At 40.4% G+C, this 20,069-nt stretch overlaps 1 protein-coding gene across 1 annotated transcript in view; it reads right to left on the reverse strand.

Annotated features, from left to right (window-relative positions):
* The window catches only part of LOC120936397 (ephrin type-A receptor 3-like), a gene marked incomplete in the record, with an annotated part of 325,284 nt that overhangs the window by 96,042 nt on the left and 209,173 nt on the right, over positions 1-20,069 (reverse strand). Inside the window, 2 exon segments of the mRNA XM_040348687.1 lie at positions 5,710-5,835; positions 10,118-10,185. Coding sequence (XP_040204621.1) covers positions 5,710-5,835; positions 10,118-10,185 — 194 coding nt within the window.

Genomic DNA, 20,069 nt, shown 5'->3' on the forward strand with positions numbered 1-20,069 from the left:
TTCTGGCACTATCCACCACTGAAACCGTTAGGTTCATTGTATTATCTACAGTAAAAGTTCCATCACTGCATTTTCATTTGTCAAGATACACACTGTTATTTCATATATAGCTTACTCACCTCCCCTGCCTTTCAACCCCTTATCCCTTAAGAATGCTCCCAAGAACAGGACCTTCTCTTCTATTTTTTCATGTTTTTGCTACATCTTAATAAACAACTGTGGGCAATTCTCTCTGGAACATGTTGTTAAGCACTATATTATATGTCAAACCACGTATTTTATATATTACAGAAGTACAGTAGACATGGCAGCCATCAAAAATGTTGGGACCCCTTACCCAGATTTAGGCAGGGCGCCCATGGAGCAGAGAACCGGGGGGGGGGGGTGCTGATAAAAAAAAACAAGTGTAATATCTTCTCTCCTGACTCAAGATAATAAGGGGGGGGGAAGGGGGGGCTGGGGACCATCGGGCCCCTTACAGGTGTACTGAAAAAAAATCTAATTTAAAAAATAAAAAAATGGGAGGGGGCCACCCGGGCCCCTAAGGGGCCATGGGGATCATCGGGCCCCTTACAGGTGTAATGCAAAAACAAAAAATAATTAAAAAAAACGGGAGGGGGGTCATAAATCCAGTCTCCATAAATCCAGCAGACGCCTGACTGTCATGGCGTCTGCTGGATTTATGGAGACTTTCCACAGGCAGTGATTACTGCCTGCTACCACCCAGCAATCCACTCTTCCTTAATCATAGGAAAAGCTGGGTAGTTTTACTCCTTGTGGATGGACAATTGGTTTCCTTTTTGGCACATGCATATTTTTCCTTATGCGGATTTCCATGTCTGACATGTATTTTTCTGACACAATGATCGTCCATAATACCCCTTGAAGAAGGATCACAGATACCGAAACGGCTGTCGGGTTGGACTATTTTCTGTCTTATGTCTGTTTAATTGTGTTATATAATAGGATCTGTACACCACTTGCATTTGGCCTTTTATCCTTGTTAGGACACTGAATGATGTCCCGATTTGAACTATTTGAATCAATTTGTTATATACTTTTCTACAAATTATGTGTTTGTGTTACTTGTAAAGTCCCACCCTTGAGGGGGTATTCCATGTTTTTTCCATACATTTACAAAAAAAACAGCACAAGGGACATGACATTCTATTACTCTGGCATGTCCCTTTTGCTGCTGGCTCCTGCTTTACTTGAAATGTTCCTATTCCGAAGCCCCCCCTACCCCCGCCACCATAATCATCTGTTTTGGAGAGGTTCATAGCTGAGGGAGTTGTGACAGGTATGCATCAAGATTGCCCGACTATGGTCGCCTTTGCAGGCCCACCCCCTGTACTAAAACTTGAATGAATAAAAAACTATTTATGAATATATGAGGTAGAACTTTCCATCATCAGCCCATCCTCCATTTATGGAATCATAGATAACCATGGATTCTTCTATAGATACCATGGGGAAGTGAATGCAGACACAAAGGGAAGGGAAGTGAGTGATTACAGTATTACCAAATTAAAATAATAGAGAAAAGCCTGAAGAAAGAAAACAAATGCAGCCTCCACATATAAGAACTTGCGAGCTGCAATATATACATTTTTGTTTTCGGAATTAGATATGCTTTAGGCTTGAAGTGCATTTATGCACATAATTAGCAAATAATTAGCACATAATGAGTAAAAAAAATTAAAATACTGAAAGCATTAAAAGGGCATAATAAATGCTAGCTAGCACAGTTGATATATTTAGTGGTTGGACACCCAGCAGACATGACTTCAGGCTGATAAAATGTGCCTGTACAATTGGTCATCCATGTGTGTCAACCTCTGAGTGTTGCCATTCCTTTTTAAAAACAAGAATGTCCAGAGGGCAAGCAAGGAGTATCTCATCTACATGATCATTGTGGATCATAAACTGCAAAAATGTTTCAGGCAAACTTAGCCCATCTATAGCCCTTCTAATAAGTTAAGGCATCTGATGATGGGATAACCCTGCCTGAAACATTGTGCAGTTTTAGACGGGTGATAATAGAATAAACGGGATAGTCCTGGAATGGCTGTGATGCACTTACAAGTTTTTTTTTTTTTGGACTGATATTAACAAACTATGGAGCGGTTAGAAGAACCCCTGAGCACCCCAGTGTGCAGTCAGTGATTACTGATAGCACATTACCTGACCACGTTGTTTGTATTGCATAGGGCAGTCAGGTCCTTTGTTACTTTTAATAGTCCTTCCCTAGTTAGGGAAACATTATGCAGACCTGTGAAAATTATATGCTAATTTTAGCACAAAGCTATACTGATATTGAGTTAATTATATGCCATACCTCTGCAGATGTTAAAATATTGTCTGGAAGTAATAGGTCCACGGTGATGGAATATTTCCGCAGCTAATATACTTACTATGAATTTTTACGTACATTTGTAAAATACATGCAATACAATCTTTACGTGTGCGCAGATGATCAGCTCTCTTTAAGGCAAACACTTGAGTCCTCTATTCGGACACTCTAGACTGCCTCTTACACACAATGGATGAAATCTGGTTATACACAACTCTCCTTCCAGGTCTAAATACTGCAGAATAGGTATTTTCCTTCTGTTAGATTTTTTGTGTACTTTAAGTGGGTAGACTTTTATACTCCAGAGTACACAATGTTCAAGAGGGCAAGTTTCCTGCTTTTAGCTTTCCTGTGCAGAATTTAGATGCCTTACCATTAAAATGTTATTAGGGAGCTATTAGTATCAAAGTCACGGAGTTGAGACTTGTTCTTTTCCCACTTCAATGAGAAGAAACATCTCGGCAATGAATGGGTAATGGACAGAGCAGCAGTAATCAGGTCCGTACTCTCTACAAAAGTACTTAAGGCCCTTCTATGGGAAGAAGACTCTAATGTGATTGGGGATGTTGCTGATCAAAAGCCCACTCTGAGCCCATTCTGAGGAGGGATGATATGGTGTAGGAAGCTACTTGATAGGAGGATTTCTAATGGAACAGGGGATTTGGAGATCAAAAGCACCAAATGTCACACTGGCAAGCAAGAGAAAAATATGATGAGATAGATAGATAGATAGATAGATAGATAGATAGATAGATAGATAGATAGATAGATAGATAGATAGATAGATAGATAGATAGATAGATAGATAGATAGATAGATAGATAGATAGATAGAACTAAAATCTCAAATAATCATTTTTATTAACATGTTAATCTAACTTCAAAATAATTCTCAATATCTTTAAATCTGCAGCTTTCATAATACTTAGTAATAATTGCTTACAGAACTGTTTATACAATAGGTTGACAAAGCCCCATTCCTGTTTCTAGGGATGAGCCAAACACCCTCCCGGTTTGGTTCGCAGCAGAACATGCGAACAGGCAAAAAATTTGTTCGAACACGCAAACACTGTTAAAGTCTATGGGACACAAACATGAAAAATCAAAAATGCTAATTTTAAAGATTAATATAAAAGTTATTGTCATAAAAAGTGTTTGGGGGCCTGTGTCCTGTCCCAGGGGACATGTATCAATGCAAAAAACAAGTTTTAAAAATTGCAGTTTTTTCAGGAGCAGTGATTTTAATAATGCTTAAAGTGAAACAATACAAGTGAAATATTCCTTTAAATTTGGTAACTGGGGGGTGTCTATAGTATTCCTGTAAAGTAGCACATATTTCCCGTTTTTATAACAGTCTCTGCACAAAATGACATTTCTAAAGGAAAAACAGTAATTTAAAACTACTCGCGGCTATAATGAATTGTCAGGTCCTGGCAATACAGATAAAAGTCATTGAAAGTCATTAAAAAATAAAAAAATAAAGTGTGTAATGGTTTCCCTGAATTCCATTACCAGGCCCTTCAGGTCTGGTATGGATATTAAGGGGAACCCTGCGCCAATTACCAGATCCTTATCCAAGCACGCAACCTGGCAGGCTGCAGGAAAGGAGGGGAGATGAGAGAGCGCCCCCCTCCTAAACCGTACCAGGCCATATGCCCTCAACATGGGGAGGATGTCCCCATATTGATGGGGACAAGGGTCTAATACCCACATCCCTTGCCGGTGGTTGTGGCGGTCTGCGGGTGGGGGGCGAACAGCCAATGTTCGACTCGAACATAAAGCTCATCCCTACCTGTTCCTAGTTTGGATTCTGTGTTGTCACACTGTCACATGGACCTCTACTATTGTCCCTATCAGGAAATCATCATGCAGCCATTGCTGGAGTGCATGCATGTAAGCAACAGTCACTGCAAAGAGGTTTCAGAGAATCAGCAACTCTGAGATGCAAGCAAAAAAAAGATAAAGGCAAGTTTTTTCTCATCTACATGTCACTGATGTAGCAAATGACAAATGTACTTTAACTGGTCCTGTTACACAGGTGGTCATTATCTTAAGAGGGTGTAATGTTTTAGGGATATAATTTTGCATATAAAGCTACCTGCAAATACTAGTACAGGCTTTATGGACTATTAGGCCCCGTACACACGGTCGGTTTGGTCTGATGAGAATGAACCGAAGTACATTTTCATCGGACCAAACCGACCGTGTGTATAGGCTATCGGTCTGTTTTCCTTCGGTCCAAAATTTTAAAACATGCTTCAAAACCGAACCGATGGACCGCTGCCCCATCGGACCAAACCGATGGTTAGTACAGAAAAGCATCGGTTCAAATTCCACGCATTCTCAGAATCAAGTCGACGTATGCTTGGAAGCATTGAAATTCGTTTTTTTTCAGCACGTCGTGTGTTTTACGTCACCGCGTTCTGACCCGATCGGATTTTGAACTGATGGTGTGTACACACATCAGACCATCAGGCCACTTCAGCGGTGAACCGATGAAAACGGTCCGTCGGACCATTCTCATCGGTTTTGTCCGACTGCGTGTACGGGGCCTAAGTCTCAAGCCTGGCACACACAGGCCAAATATCGGCTGGTATTGGCCAGCTCAACAGAAACTGGCTGTGCTGGAAAGCTAATGACAATAGCTCAGCGGTGAGATCACTGTATTAAATTAGCATAGATAGTACAGCAAGCTCCTTCCGAGCTCCTCAGTAATTTTTCATTCAGGCCGCTATCACAATGTTCCTGAAAAAACAAAGGAAATACATAATGTGCCTCCCACCATAAGTGTAATTTTTAAGAGCCTGTAATGAAGGTGGTCATACTCATGTCCTTCAACCTTATAACTTTATATGTTTGTTTTTTAACAAATCAAATATTTTTAATGTTGGATGCATAGGGAAGGGTTGGAAGCTCTGTAAAGTTTTTATTGATGCCTGTATCACCGCTGGGGATATTCACCCTCTCTACTTGTCCAGATGACCACTGCACCTGGACTGAAAGTGTTGTCTCTAGTATAGGGAAGGATTGATCTTCCATTGTGGACACTTGTTCAGGATTTTATTTACATTGGAAAGATTTCCTCCAACTTCTTGTCATATTTCCAAAGTAGGAAGTTAAGAGAAATCTCATACATTTTATAGAGACAGCAATAAAAAAAGATCTGATGGGAGTTTACCATTGCCTGCCCTTTCCAAAACCCCAAAAAACAACACATTTATACGACTTTATATATATTTTTACCGACATTTTGTAATTGACAATGTGCATTACTCTAAATAAGAAGCCAAGATACAATTTACTGTCATACACATCTACAGATGTAACTGATAACTACATAAACTCTGCTTCTCTTACCTGCACCTATCACCCGCTCTATGCGGATATTGGAGGCATCAATCTCTTTGGCAAAGTCCCGGACAGCCTGGTTGGGATCCTCGTATGTGTGTGGGTGGATATAGGTTTTGCTCCCCGGCAGCTTCACTAGCAACACAAAAACATGTAGGTTAAATGGAGCATACAGGCTTATATTTTTCCTTACATAGGCAGAAAAACACCCCAACATACGGTAGCTTATTACATACACCTTATTGAACCATGTCTTGAAAAAAGATACATGCCATAGCGATGAGCAAAACCAACATTTTGTATGCCTCTAGCCTTCCTTATCACAAATTTTATGTACCTTATTTCTTAAATGGTACATGTCCAGATACAGATTACATGCACGTAGATTAGTACATATTTTATTCAGGACCATGTTAACAGCAAGGCCTTTAAGACAACTGTTTTGGGCTCTAATACTGGGAAGGTTCCAGAAAGTGTGTTTTATTTACGAGTTGCAGGTGCCCTTTACGGCTCATTTTATCTAGGTGCAGCTGCGCCACATTTTCTGTGAACCATCGGGGAGAACCAGATCACTAATAAAAATGGAAAGGTCCTCAATAACAGTCTTGACAGACATTTCGGAGAGGTCAACATCCTGATTAGACAGGTTCTCTCATTTTTGGCATGCTCTTGCCCTTTTAGAGCAGATTGCTTGACGGCAGACAAACATCAATATAAGCAGCAGAAGCTGGCACTATTCTGACAGCACAGAAACTAGAAACTAACGTGATATTACTTACGGATACCTGAAAGTTGTTACACACATTTTCAGGCATTAGATGCTAGTTGTACGTGCAATACTTCTAAATTGTGTTGTGCCAACTTATATTAACATATATGGAAGAGTTAATGGTATACCAAGATCAGTAAAAAAAAAAGCAAAACAAAAGTATTGAGTAAATCACTTTAATATAGTATTGGAGGAACATTGGTCATGACAAGACTGGTTATCAGTGATACTGTAAAGGTTTAAAATTTTACACATAAAAAAATCTCCCTTAGTAATGAGGGTTCTAAGTAACATGGAGCAGAGAGAAGGCAGGTTATACAGGCAAATGGGTCATTTTTTCCTTGTATGTCATAAGAGACAGAAAGCTTTCCCAGAATCCTCTGCTGTTGCCAATTGTACAGTGTTTTATCTACACTGGTTGTTTATGCAAGCAATCCAATTGCTCTTATGAAAAGATGCATCCCAGCACACAGCACTTCACCAATCTTATCTAATCACACACAAGAGTTCCAGTTTTCCAAAAGGTTCTGCAAAAATAACGTTGTCTCTTTTACACCTTCCAGTGTTTTCATCTGTGGAGAATGTGTATATTGCCAGCCATGAAACAAATAAAAGCTCTTTGAGATCAAAACTGGTTCTGCCCCTGTGACTCCTAATACGTGACACACAGCAAGGATCTAAGATGGTGCTTGAAGTGTTTCATCTGGTCTAAACAGTTTCCAAAAAAGAGAAAGAGATATGAAGGCCTCTTCTAGAGGAGAGATAAGACTTTCTTTCTCCTCTGACCTCCAGAGGAAGTCAATGCAGAGATAGCAGCCTTGGCTTTTTGTGGATTTTCAATAAGAGAAAAAAGTCCAAAAACAGTTTCAAAATATAATATTTCTTGCTTGACTTTATTCTATAGGTATTTAAATTACAAAACAAATCCACTGATGAGTGCAAACTACAAAGCATTCTCCCAGACATAGTAGTTCACAAATGTATGTATCTTTAAGGCCGATTCATCCAAAAATTGGTATTTTTATTTTGATTAAGTATTAATGAGTTTAATACAATGGAATAGAGAATTTTCACTACTGTAATTAGTATATCTGAACCCTTCCACAAGGTTATAGCAATGTGCCACTCTTTGTTTGCATTGTTGCACAGGGCCCATCAAGAGTTTATGTCCATAGAGCTGCTACTGGCTATGGAAGTAGGGCAAAACTGGCAGAAATATCACATCACCAAAGTCCTTCAGAAACATAAGATGCCAGCCTAAGTTGCAACTTTCAAGCAACTACTCAAAACTCATTTGAAATACCAGCTTTTAAGACCAATCATAACTATTGTTATTACACAGTTTTGGCGCTCTGTACGTTGCTTGGTGCTGTTGATGTAACAGGAACCTTTCTTTTATTAATGTACACACTTATTTCTTTTACTTTCTTACTTATATTTTGAAGTGCTGAAAAGGTACTTAGGGGAAACATGATCAGTTCATTTATCATTAGTATTTTTGAGATCTTTATTAACAATTTATTGGTTTCGGTAGCTAAACATAACATTTGGTCTTATCGTTATCAGAACATTAAAAGGATTACTATGGGATATTAAACCACAAAGGAAGTTACACAAAGTTTTTGTTAAAACACTACCACTGTTCATATGCTCACTTTACTTTGGAAAACTAGTTGATATCTGACTCCACTAAAATCAATAGTTTTCTTTAATAAGAAGTCTTCAGCTCATTGTAGGACCTTACACTGCCTTCATTTCTCCTCTACCAAGGTTTAAACTGTCATCCTTATGTCTAAGCTAAGATTATCTGGCAAACAGCATTGATGAAGTACAGAGTTTTGAAACCTAAAATAACTAATAATAATAATTGCATCATCAGTTTAGAGCCAGAATAATTAAATAATAAATTTCTATATAAGGAATGAAACTGCACAATCTTAAACTAGCCTAGCGGTAGTTACTTTAGAATGCAGATAGAATGTGCTAGTAAAAGCTTTTAGAATACAAAATATATTTTTAGCAACATTGGCAGATCTTATTTGCTGCCCCATGGCTTATTTCTGCCCATAAAGCAATTAATTATTGTAATTAATTATCTAATGCGTACCTTCATCCAAAAGAAACACTTATTTTGACCTCCCCCTCACGCCCTCACACACACAATTAGATAATACGTACTATGATTTTTTTTAAGGTTTCTGACTTTTCTTTTCTCTTAGGTGAGAATGCCATTAGCCCCCCCCCCCCCCCAATACTTCCTAGGGTGTCCATGACGCATCACAGGGAGCAGTCTCGATAATGGGTGCATGCATGCCACTATATTCTGTGTGCACACAGATGTACCACAAGGATTCAAGTCTGTGTCTGTGCCTGCCTTGGAAATACCTGTGTTAGAACAGATGTGTCACAGGGTTCTGCTGGGAACGAAAGGCCTGTGCAAAACCCTTTAGCACATCTGAGCCACTGCCAGATTATTAAAGATGGTGGCATTGGAGGGAGATGGGGCCAATATTACTGGGGACTGAAGTTCCTCTTAAACTATTAAATGTTTAAAGAATCACATATTTAACCTTGATCCCTTTGTTTGGAACCATGATATACTGTATATATGATTCAGGTGACAAAAGTATAAGAGAACAGAGGTCCACAATGTCTAAGTCTATGTACTGTATGTATATTAATCTAATGGGTCTCCTTTTATGTGAATTTGGTAGATGACAACATAGAAAAAGTTATATAGATTTCTGGCCATCCCATTTTCTGACAACAAGATACATGGCAAGCAAGAATTGCACACACTCCACACAAAATTATTTCAAAAATAAACTACACCACTCCTGACTCTTTGACCTTGTAGTTTAATGTTATTCACAATTACTGTACAACAACATCAAGGTACGATGGATACAGCGACAATCTCTATCAAAAGAGCTGGTTTCATAAATGTTTCACTTTTCCATATGGAACATGTGTCATTCAGCAAATAATACATATAGGACTGTACATTCATGTTCCCCTGTGCCTAGGTATACTACACTTTTTGCATGACCATGGAAACAACATTACAAAAGTACAAAGTCATAAAAATAACAACAGTTACATTAGGCCCTGTGCAGTTTCAGTCATAAAAACAGAACACACCATGATAAATAACATTAAGCAATGTGGTAGACGTTCTGTAAGCTATGTATACAAACAATTATTTCATGGAACAAATACATACAGAATCATGCCTGCTGTAGACAACATTACAGTATCTACAAATCTACATGTTGTATTAAAAAAAGTACAAATTTATACAAGTTGTTGAACTTTTTCACTAAAGTTCACAGCACCAGCTATATAAATGGTAAAAAAAAGAAAAATATAGCTACAGATTTTTTAATCTGAATATTCTAAAGCTCACACGAAAAACTGGCAACACCAAACGATGTATTGGTAAGTCCAGAACGAGAAAAGCTTTGCTCTAATCTGTCACGGAAACCTAAAAACTCTGCCAGTATGGAAAACCTGTGGTAAAATGAAGAGTATCGGCCAAGTCTTTATAGTCCTTGAAGGTAATACACATTTGTATTTTGGAAAGTGCCAGCCAGAGGGCCCAGTCATTCTACAGAGACCAAGTGGAGTCATTGAATAGCCAGTTCTTACCTCTTCCATGCTGGAAATGCATCTTATCTTCATCTGGGTCTTGCTTGGCTTTGATATAACCACAGTGCCTGTAAAACATGAATGATTGGTCTGAGAATTCAACTAAAAAAATCTACAGCTGAAAAGAAAAGTGGGGTATGGGTTTAAAATGAGTAGGGGTGCAACGGATCAAAAAACTCACGGATCGGATCGATCCTCGGATCAGGAGTCACGGATCGGATCATTTTCGGATCAGCAAAAAAAAAAAAGACAAATCTTGGTACACCCACCAGAGTTTTTGATTTCACAGTTCTTGTCAACACAAAACGGAGCTTATGTGCTTAAATACAGTGTTTGGAAATCCGACATGTACGAAAGTGGTGTCACCAGTTCCCTACTGTGACCTGAACTATCCCAATCATCAGATCCCTTTAGTGTCATTGATCGGCGGGCTGAGTGTCTAGTGAAAATCCCCCCTACGTGCTCAGTCCATACAGATCCCCCCGATCGCCTCCTCTCTCTTCTCTGGCAAGCAGCAGGACGCCCGGTGCGGCGGCTGCAGCGGCTCCCCGTGTGGATTCCTCAAGGTGCAGCATGGAGCTCATCGCTGGGCTGTTAGGAGTCAATGACATATTGAGCTCAAGTGCCCACAAACTTCCGAGGAGCAGCCTGCATCCCCCGCGCCGGGTGGACCTCGATGGCCGCCGCTTCGATAGCTAGGCCGAAGCCGCTGCCTTTCCTATGGACCGGGAGGGCCCGTGGATCGCCGTGTGTCCCGACCCGAAGGTGCTGATCTGTACGGATCAGTTGCACCCCTAGTGACAATACTTGATGTGTTCCCACTGTCATATGGCATTCTTGTGCCACAGTGCCTACACAACGTCACGGTTTTATCCACTAACCTCTTTCCTTCATCATAATATTTGACAGGGAAGCCAAAATGCTCCCATACAGGGGATTTAAATGACGCGGGGCATTCAAGCTCCTCCGTTCGCCATTACCACGCTGTGTGTGGACTGAACATGCGCAAATTATTATTATTTTTTTTTTTTAGAAAACAATCCTCGGATCACGTGTGTGCGGTTCGGATCAATCTTTTTCGGTTCGGATCACGGATCAATGACGATCCGTTGCACCCCTAAAAATGAGTATCTGTTGCAACCACAAAACATAACCAACCAATAATTCACTTATACAAGTTTTTATTTTCTCATCGATTAAAGTGCTAAAGTATATGTCACCCGTAACACTGAACTTCTCTTGTTGGTCCTCTTTTGGTCTGTTAACTCACCACAGCGGCCAGAGGGAGTCATACACATGCCACTGCAATAATTATACCCCATGAGTGTCCAGTGGTAATACCATCACCAAGCGCAAGCCATGCAAGTGAATATGGCTGTGCCACAATTGTCTTGCAACCGATGGGGCACACCGTTGTTGCATGGTGGCACAGGCTTTTTAGGGTAAAAAAAGACACAGAGGAGGTGACATATTGCCTCCCAACCAGCTGTTGACCTCACTCTGAAAAGCTATTTAGAGGTGGCAAAGGCTGCCACATATGTAAATGAGTAAGAAAGGAATGTGTTGATCTTGCCAGAAATCTTGTCAGCTGATAGCTTTCTGTGCACTTTTCACATGCTGGATGGTATCAATTACATTATTCCCAGCCAACCCACTCTATGCTATGGAGAATAGGGGAGGGCGGGGTTTGGTAGTCTTATTGTGTTTCTTTTGTCTTGATACAGAAGGATGTTGTCATCCTAGAACTGGAAGGGTGTTATTGGCGGAATCACCGGGTGAAAGTAAAGGGGAAAAAAGCCTGAAAAAGTAAAATAATGCAACCATCACATCTAGGAATTGACGAACTAAAATTACTCCTCAACCATTCTGACTTGATTTATTATTATTAATTATATTTTTGATTTTGGGTTTAAATATGTTTTAGGCAATATGGACTAATAGCATGTGTTATATTTAGCAAAGGTTGGAATCACATATTTTATCATAGGAGCTGACTTTTTTTGTTCAGACCAACCCTGCTATTACTTTCAAAAGTGAGCGTTTGTTCGTGAGGAGCTGGGGAAATATATCCAATGACAGTATTTCCATTTTCATTTATAAATATAATGTGTATGTGTTGTAACAGTTAGGAATTAGAATATGCACACGACTCACACACTGCTCTATAAACAACAAGGCTATAGTTAGATTAATTTACTAAGTGCTACAATAAAACTGGAGCTTCATTGCAACCAGATTCCTTATTTTGTTTTTTTAATTAAAGTAAAAGCCAGTATCTAATTGGTTGTTAATGGAAGCCATACTCACAATACACTCCGCTAATATCAATACTATATAGAGGTGTACATTACTGCCATTCAAAACGAATTAAAACAATTTCTAGACATAAAATTCTGCATATAAAACCTATATAAAAAATGAAAATCAAAGCCACTATTGAGTCAATTACGATGTTCTAAGCAGTACTAAACAGTAAAAAAATGAATTCCGTTAACACTTTGTTGCACCTAAGCAGCCATTCTCACATTCTCAACCAGACTTCCATGAAACACTGCTGTTCCTCCAGATGTTACTCCAGTTTTCGATATTGATTGAATATACGCAGGTAATGTGCTTGATTTTATTTTAAATTACATTTTACTATATTTTATAAGTGCCATTTATAATGCCTGTTCTAGTCTTTGTTTCCCCTTTCTGTCTGCATCATACAACAGCACTAGAAGGTTTGGTTAAATGAAGGTTAATGCTATAGGGTACTAGTTTATAAACTGTGGCTACTAGGCTGGATGTGTCCTTTTGCCTTTTGGACTATTCCTCCTACCAACACTAACGATGGGGCAAAATTCCTCCTACCGACACCAATGATAGAGCTATATTTTTTCCACCGACAACACTCATAGGGCCCTATTTTTTCCACCAACAATAGGGCTCTATTCCTCCCACTGACATCAAAGATAGGGCACTATTTCTCCCACTGACATCAAAGAAGGGGTAGCATTCCTCCCACTGATACCAACCATGGGGCACCATTCCTCCCATTGATACCAACCATGGGGCACCATTCCTCCCACTGACACCAACAATGGGGCTATATTTTATTCCCACTCATACCAACTATGAGGCACTAGTCCTCCCACTGACAGCAGCAACAGACGCTGTTACTACCATTATCCCCAATAATGGGGGACTATTTTTTCCACTAATACCAACGTTGGCGCTCTATTCCTACGCCTATTGACCACAGGCACTATGTATTTTTTTTTACTGACCATGAAGCCTGAGATATTGTTTACTCCTACTAAACAAGGGTAATTTTCTTCTCACACTGGGCACAGGTCAGCCCCCTAAAGTCTGAAGGAAAGTAAACTGGCCCTTTGTTTAGAAAGTTTTGAGACTCCTGCTATAGGGTTACCCACTATACCAGTTTTCCACAGGCACTCTATGCAGAATATCAACTAGCTCCTATACTCAGACTATGCTCCCCCTCTACATGAGATGAATGCAGCTTGGGTTAATGCATGCAACAGGAGAGTGAGTCATTTTGCTCACTGAATCAGGGACACCTTCAAAATACCTCCCTTTGACTTGGTAACCTAGCCATACTTAGGCCCTGTACACACGATCAGTCCAAACTGATGAAAACGGACTGAAGGTCAGTTTCATCGGTTAACCAATGAAGCTGACTGATGGTCTGATGTGCCTACACACCATCAGTTCAAAAACCGATCGAATCCAACGCGGTGATGTAAAACACAACGACGTGCAGAGAAAAATTAAGTTCAATGCTTCCAAGCATGCGCCGACTTGATTCTGACCATGCGCGGGTTTGGACCCGATGCTTTTGCGTACTAACCATTGGTTTTGACCTATCGGTCAGGCGTCTATCGGTCCAATTTTAAAGCAAGTTCTCTGTTTTTGGACCAAAGGACAACAGACCGATGGGGCCTACACACGGTCGGTTTGGACCGATGAAACTGAAATTCAGTCCATTTTCATCTGTTTGGACTGATCGTGTGTACAGGGCCTAAGGGTCTCCAAACATGCAGACAAGGAATTGTCGAAAGACTAAATAGACCCAAATGTCAGGTAGCAGACTACTCATTGATTTATTATTACATGTTATTTTTTATGCAAACCAGACAGCATAAAATATACTCACACATAAAATGCTGATGTTCCTGCAGTAAAACCTAAACCACAAAGATCTATAGTTATAGTGACAGTACAGTTAAAACAGCCTAAAGGGACCTATCATTAAAATCAAGTCACAATGTGTGAGAAGTAATTTCTAATAAAATTACCTGCGGTTAACATCATGTCATGTTGTGCTGACATCTATATAGCAAGTTTTTGCCCATTCTTAGAAATATCAGGAAGTCTTGTCCATTAATGGTCCAGAATAATGAGTGACCCTTGACTGGTGTTTAATAACCTGAGTCTGAGGATCTCGTCATCAATAACATGTTAATGCACACAACATATCTACAAACCTTTTCTATACTTCCCAGTTGCTCTATTAAACCCTGTAGAGTTTAAAACACAGAGTGACTTTAAAGTGTTCAGTATGTGTTCTAATAGAGTGTCCTTACAGTCCCCAGATGCCACTAACTGCTGTGACACACGCAATAATACACGGCCTACAATTTTACACCGCAAGATCGGATTACTCCTAAATGGATGTTCCATAGCTGATAAGGTGATTGCAATAAAATAAGAAGCCTTTTTCCCCGTGGGAATAGTGTTAACATGCTAGATTTACACAGTGGTAAATCTTCACTGGGCACCTCTGTGTATTATATCAAGAGCTGCAGAAATCTGCTGTCTCTGCATATTGCTCTGGCTAATTGTTTCTGCAACATACAACCCTTAAGATCACCATTATTTCATGGAACATAATTGTGGAGCATTTGAGCACATATAAATAATTTATAAAGGCTGTGATATCACTGATCATTACAATAATAAAGCCTTCGAGAGACGGCAAACCTCTTATATACTGCTGTACTGCATTTTTTCAAAAAGTGTTTTTTTTAATGCTTCCAGGGCTTTCTGTTTGCACATTATCCAAAAAGGAGTGGGGTATAATGGGAGCCAGGGATATCAGCAGGGAAAGATGGGCACTGCAGAAACTGTAGACTCCAAAAAGAGTGTAATATAAAAAATATATAATCCACGCTAAGGTCTAGAAAACTCCAGCATGGAGCAAAGCAGCGTACACTATATACTGATACAAGATATACCAATAACAAAATATAAAATGTGCCGCTATAAAGTAAATGTGCAATAATCCATATACATGCAGCTAAAAATACACACTTATGCCGCATACACACGATCGAAATTTCCGACAACAAATGTGTTCGATGTGAGCTTTTGGTCGGATATTCAGATTGTGTGTACGCTGCATCGGACATTTGCTGTTGGAATTTCCGACAACAAACGTTTGAGAGCTGGTTCTCAATTTTTTCGACAACAAAAGTTCTTGTCGGAAATTCCTGCAATACCCCTGCCAGTACTCTGCAATACCCCGCACAATACTCTGCAAGACCCCCGCACAATACTCTGCACTACCCCTGCACAAAACTCTGCAATACCCCCACACAATACTCTGCAATACCCCTGCCAGTACTCTGCAATACCCCTGCACAATACTCTGCAATACCCCCGCACAATACTCTGCAATACCCCTGCCAGTACTCTGCAATACCCCCGCACAATTGTGCCCCCGCACAATACTCTGCAATACCCCTGCCAGTTCTTTGCAATACCCCCACACAATACTACGATACTACAGGTATCGCTGTGAATGTTAGAGCGAGAGCAATAATTTTGACCTGGGAGCCCGGGGGGGGGGGGGGGGGCGAGCACTGCCGATCAGAGGGGAAGAGAGGAGAGCCGCCGGCTGAATGATCAGAGCTGGGAACATCACAGCTTTCATTTCAATAGCTGTGTGTTCCCCATGCCGTGCGCCGTCACATAAGCCCCTCCTCTTTTTCCCGGGACTTTGATAGACAGATAACCGTCCAATCCTAGGACAGGTGACATGTATCAAAGTTCCCCGGACAAGAGGAGGGGCTTATGTGATGGCCCGCCACAGGGGAACACACAGCTATTGAAATGAAAGCTGTGATGTTCCCTGCTCTGATCATCCAGCTGACTCTCCTCTCTTCCCATCCACAGGTAGGCTGCATGTGACACAGGCTGCATTATGGGACACAGGCTGCATTATGGGACACAGGCTGCATTATGGGCACAGGCTGCATGGTGGGCACAGGCTGCATGGTGGATATGGGCTGCATGGGACACAGGCTGCGTTGGACACAGGCTGCATGGTGGGCACGGGCTGCATGGGACACAGACTGCATGGTGGGCACAGGCTGCATGGGACACAGACTGCATTGGGCACACGCTGCATGGTGGGCACCGGCTGCATGGTGGGCACAGGCTGCATGGTGGGCACAGGCTACATTGTGGGTACAGGCTGCATGGGACACAGGCTGCATGGTGAGCACAGGCTGCATTGGACACAGGCTGCATGGGCAGTATGGGACACAGGCTGAATGGTGGGCATGGGCTGCATTGGACACAGGCTGCACGGTGGGCACAGGCTGCATGGGGCACAGGCTGCATGGTGGGCACGGGCTGCATTGTGGGCAGGGGCTGCATGGTGGACACAGGCTGCATGGTGGGCACAGGCTGCATGGTGGACACACGGGCTGCATGGTGGACACAGGCTGCATTGCTGGGCACAGGCTGCATTGGCGGATACAGGCTGCATTGGCGGGCACAGGTTGCATTGGTGGACACGAGCAGGCGGCATTGGTGGGCACGGATAAAGTTGTTAATATTTTTATAACTCAATTCTGCATAAAACAAAATTAAGTTATTCAAAACAAAACATAAAAATAGTGTCATTTAATGAGATAATTTATGAGTAACCCTCCAGGCCTGGCTAGTATCTCAGGACTTGAAATTTTGAGCCCTGGTATATGCTATATTATTTTATTTGTTTTGCTATTTTTTTCCCATGAAAGTGGAGTTACCCTTTAAGTACAGATGTGAATGGGACATGGAGACATTTTTCTCCAGTTTTTTTCTCAAACCTAGAGAGTGATCCTCTATCCCGAAAGACAGTTTTCTGCTCCCCGTCTCCCTATAATCCAGCCCCACTATGCCTGTTTGTTCTCCTATAAGCCAGTTGCACAATTTATGAGGCTTGAATAAGTTTAATTCAGGTTTCTGATTGGTAGTAGCTGCAGGATTATGCAGCCAGTGACCCATTACTTTGGACAACAAACCCTCATTATTCATGTTTACAGATATGTCACGGTAATTGCTCTGAACTGGTTCTCTTACATCGTTTCATCATATTATTAAGCACAATAACAGGATTAAGAATCTAGAGACAGAGTCGTGTTCTGTGTAGCTGAACTGCTCATAAAATATGTAAAGTAAGAGACTGAAATACAGAACAACATAGATTTTGTTTTCCTAGAAATATAATGTAAAGTCACATTTCAAAACATCACTAAATAATTCAACATATTGCGCACTGAGATATTTTTTTTCATTAAACCTCCACATTTAGCTTCTTCACATAATTGTAGGATTAGCTCATAAATAAAGTAGTACATGAATTACGAACAAAAAAAAATCGTTTTTGTAATAACAGTTAGGTGATTATAGGTATAGAAGCCAATATAAAATTCCTTACTGGGCCCCTTGGCTCTCCAAAACTAAAGTGTTTGTTACTCCAGCATTTCATGTGCCTGCAGTACAATGCACTTGTATGAAAAAGTATCCTGTTCCCTTGGTATTGCTTTCTTTGTGTGAAATCCCTGGTGTTCCTGTCAGTCTCTCTGCTTTCCTATTAAAAGCTGACCACACTATGCAGGAGAACACAGCTTGGTCAGTTCTCTAGCTATGCTGGGAACTCAGAGTGCTCTCCTCCAATGATCAGACTTGTCCTGACAGGCCTCTCCAGCACAGCCTGTCACTGGGAAGATCAGTGTATGCTGCTTCTCCTCTCCCAGCTCTTATGCAACTGAGAACAGAGAGAAAAGAGGGAATGTGATCAATTATAAAAAAGGAATATATATATATATATATATATATATATATATATATATATATATATATATATATATATATATATATATATATATATATATATATATATATATATATATGCAAGAAAAAGTATGTGAACCCTTTTGGAATGATATGGATTTCTGCACAAATTGGTCATAAAATGTGATCTGATCTTTATCTAAGTCACAACAATAGACAATCACAGTCTGCTTAAACTAATAACACACAAATAATTAAATGTTACCATGTTTTTATTAAACACACCATGTAAACATTCACAGTGCAGGTAGAAAAAAGTATGTGAAGCCCTAGACTAATGACATCTCCAAGAGCTAATTGGAGTGAGGTGTCAGCCAACTGGAGTCCAATCAATGACATGAGATTGGAGGTGTTGGTTACAGCTGCCCTGCCCTATACAAAACACACACCAGTTCTGGGTTTGCTTTTTACAAGAAGCATTGCCTGATGTGAATGATGCCTTGCACAAAAGAGCTCTCAGAAGACCTTCGATTAAGATTTGTTGGTTTTCATAATGCTGAAAAAGGTTATAAAAGTATCTCCAAAAGCCTTGCTGTTCATCAGTCCGCGGTAAGACGAATTGTCTATAAATGGAGAAAGTTCAGCACTGCTGCTATATACATATATATATATATATATATATATATATATATATATATATATATATATATATATATATATATACACAGATGTTTTGCCTTTCATTTCTATTTTAAACTGAATAGGTTGTTTTCCAAGGTGATTATTTACAATCACTTTAAAGTATGATCAAAGCTTTTTGGCAGTACTTCTACGGAGTAAATTTCATTCTGTTTTCAGCCAACATTGGGCTAAATGTCACAGAGTCGGTCCAGGTTCTAAAAACATCCTGGGCTCCATTTACATTCACTCAGCCTCTTTGTGAGCTCCCGAGAGCCTGAGCCTGAGCCTGAGCCAGTTGCTCCCACCCCCCTCATCCCCTTCACCGCCCAGAGCTCCAGTGAGTCCAGGAAGTTGGATGGGGGTGGATGGGGGTGGCAGAGCAGAGAACTGTAGACTGACAGTCACCAGCTCACTGCAGCCTGACCGGTGCTGCATCCACTTACGTGAGTATCATTTTATTTATTTTTTACAAATCCCATACTCTTCTTTTAATTAGATTTCTCATATCTAGCCTATGTGATGGAAAAGCCACATACTTCGTATTTGTGACGTCACTGCGCTGTTCAATGTTTGATGAACCTTGCTTACATGTAAGTGATACTGTTTTATTTAAATAAATACTAGTCTGTTTTTACCTATGGTGAACCTTTCCTTTTTTTTGGAACAATATGAACATGATTGTCGAGTAAGGACCCTGGATCCCTCTGTGTCTCTGTGACTATCTAAGTCCATGCGTTCCTTAGTAGTATTGTGGTAGTATCTGCCATTCATTTGCTATCCCTAGAGGAAAAGGCCCTGGCCAAGTATTAGCCACAAGCAAGTCAGCTTGTGCAAGCTGGTAAGCGTGCACTCCATGTGATTGTGGATTCACACTTGTCTGTCAATGTGATCGTGATATTCATAGGAGGAGGACTTTAAACACCTTGTATACTGTTTTCCATGCATTATTCATATTAAAGGATATATCTGCTTTAGTTCTATATACCATCATTAGGACTTGCTGACATATTTTGCCACTCACTGATTGTGTCACTGTGCAATTTGTTGATTTAAGCCCCGTACACACACGATTGGAATTTCCGATGGAAAAAGTCCAAATGACTTTTTCCATCGGAAATTCTGAACGTGTGTATGCCCCATCGGAATAATTTCTTTGGAAAATCCTGATGAATTCCATTGGAGTTTAGAAAGAGAACGTGTT

This window comes from Rana temporaria, chromosome 4 (genome assembly GCF_905171775.1).
Source record: "Rana temporaria chromosome 4, aRanTem1.1, whole genome shotgun sequence".
Lineage (NCBI taxonomy): Eukaryota > Metazoa > Chordata > Amphibia > Anura > Ranidae > Rana > Rana temporaria.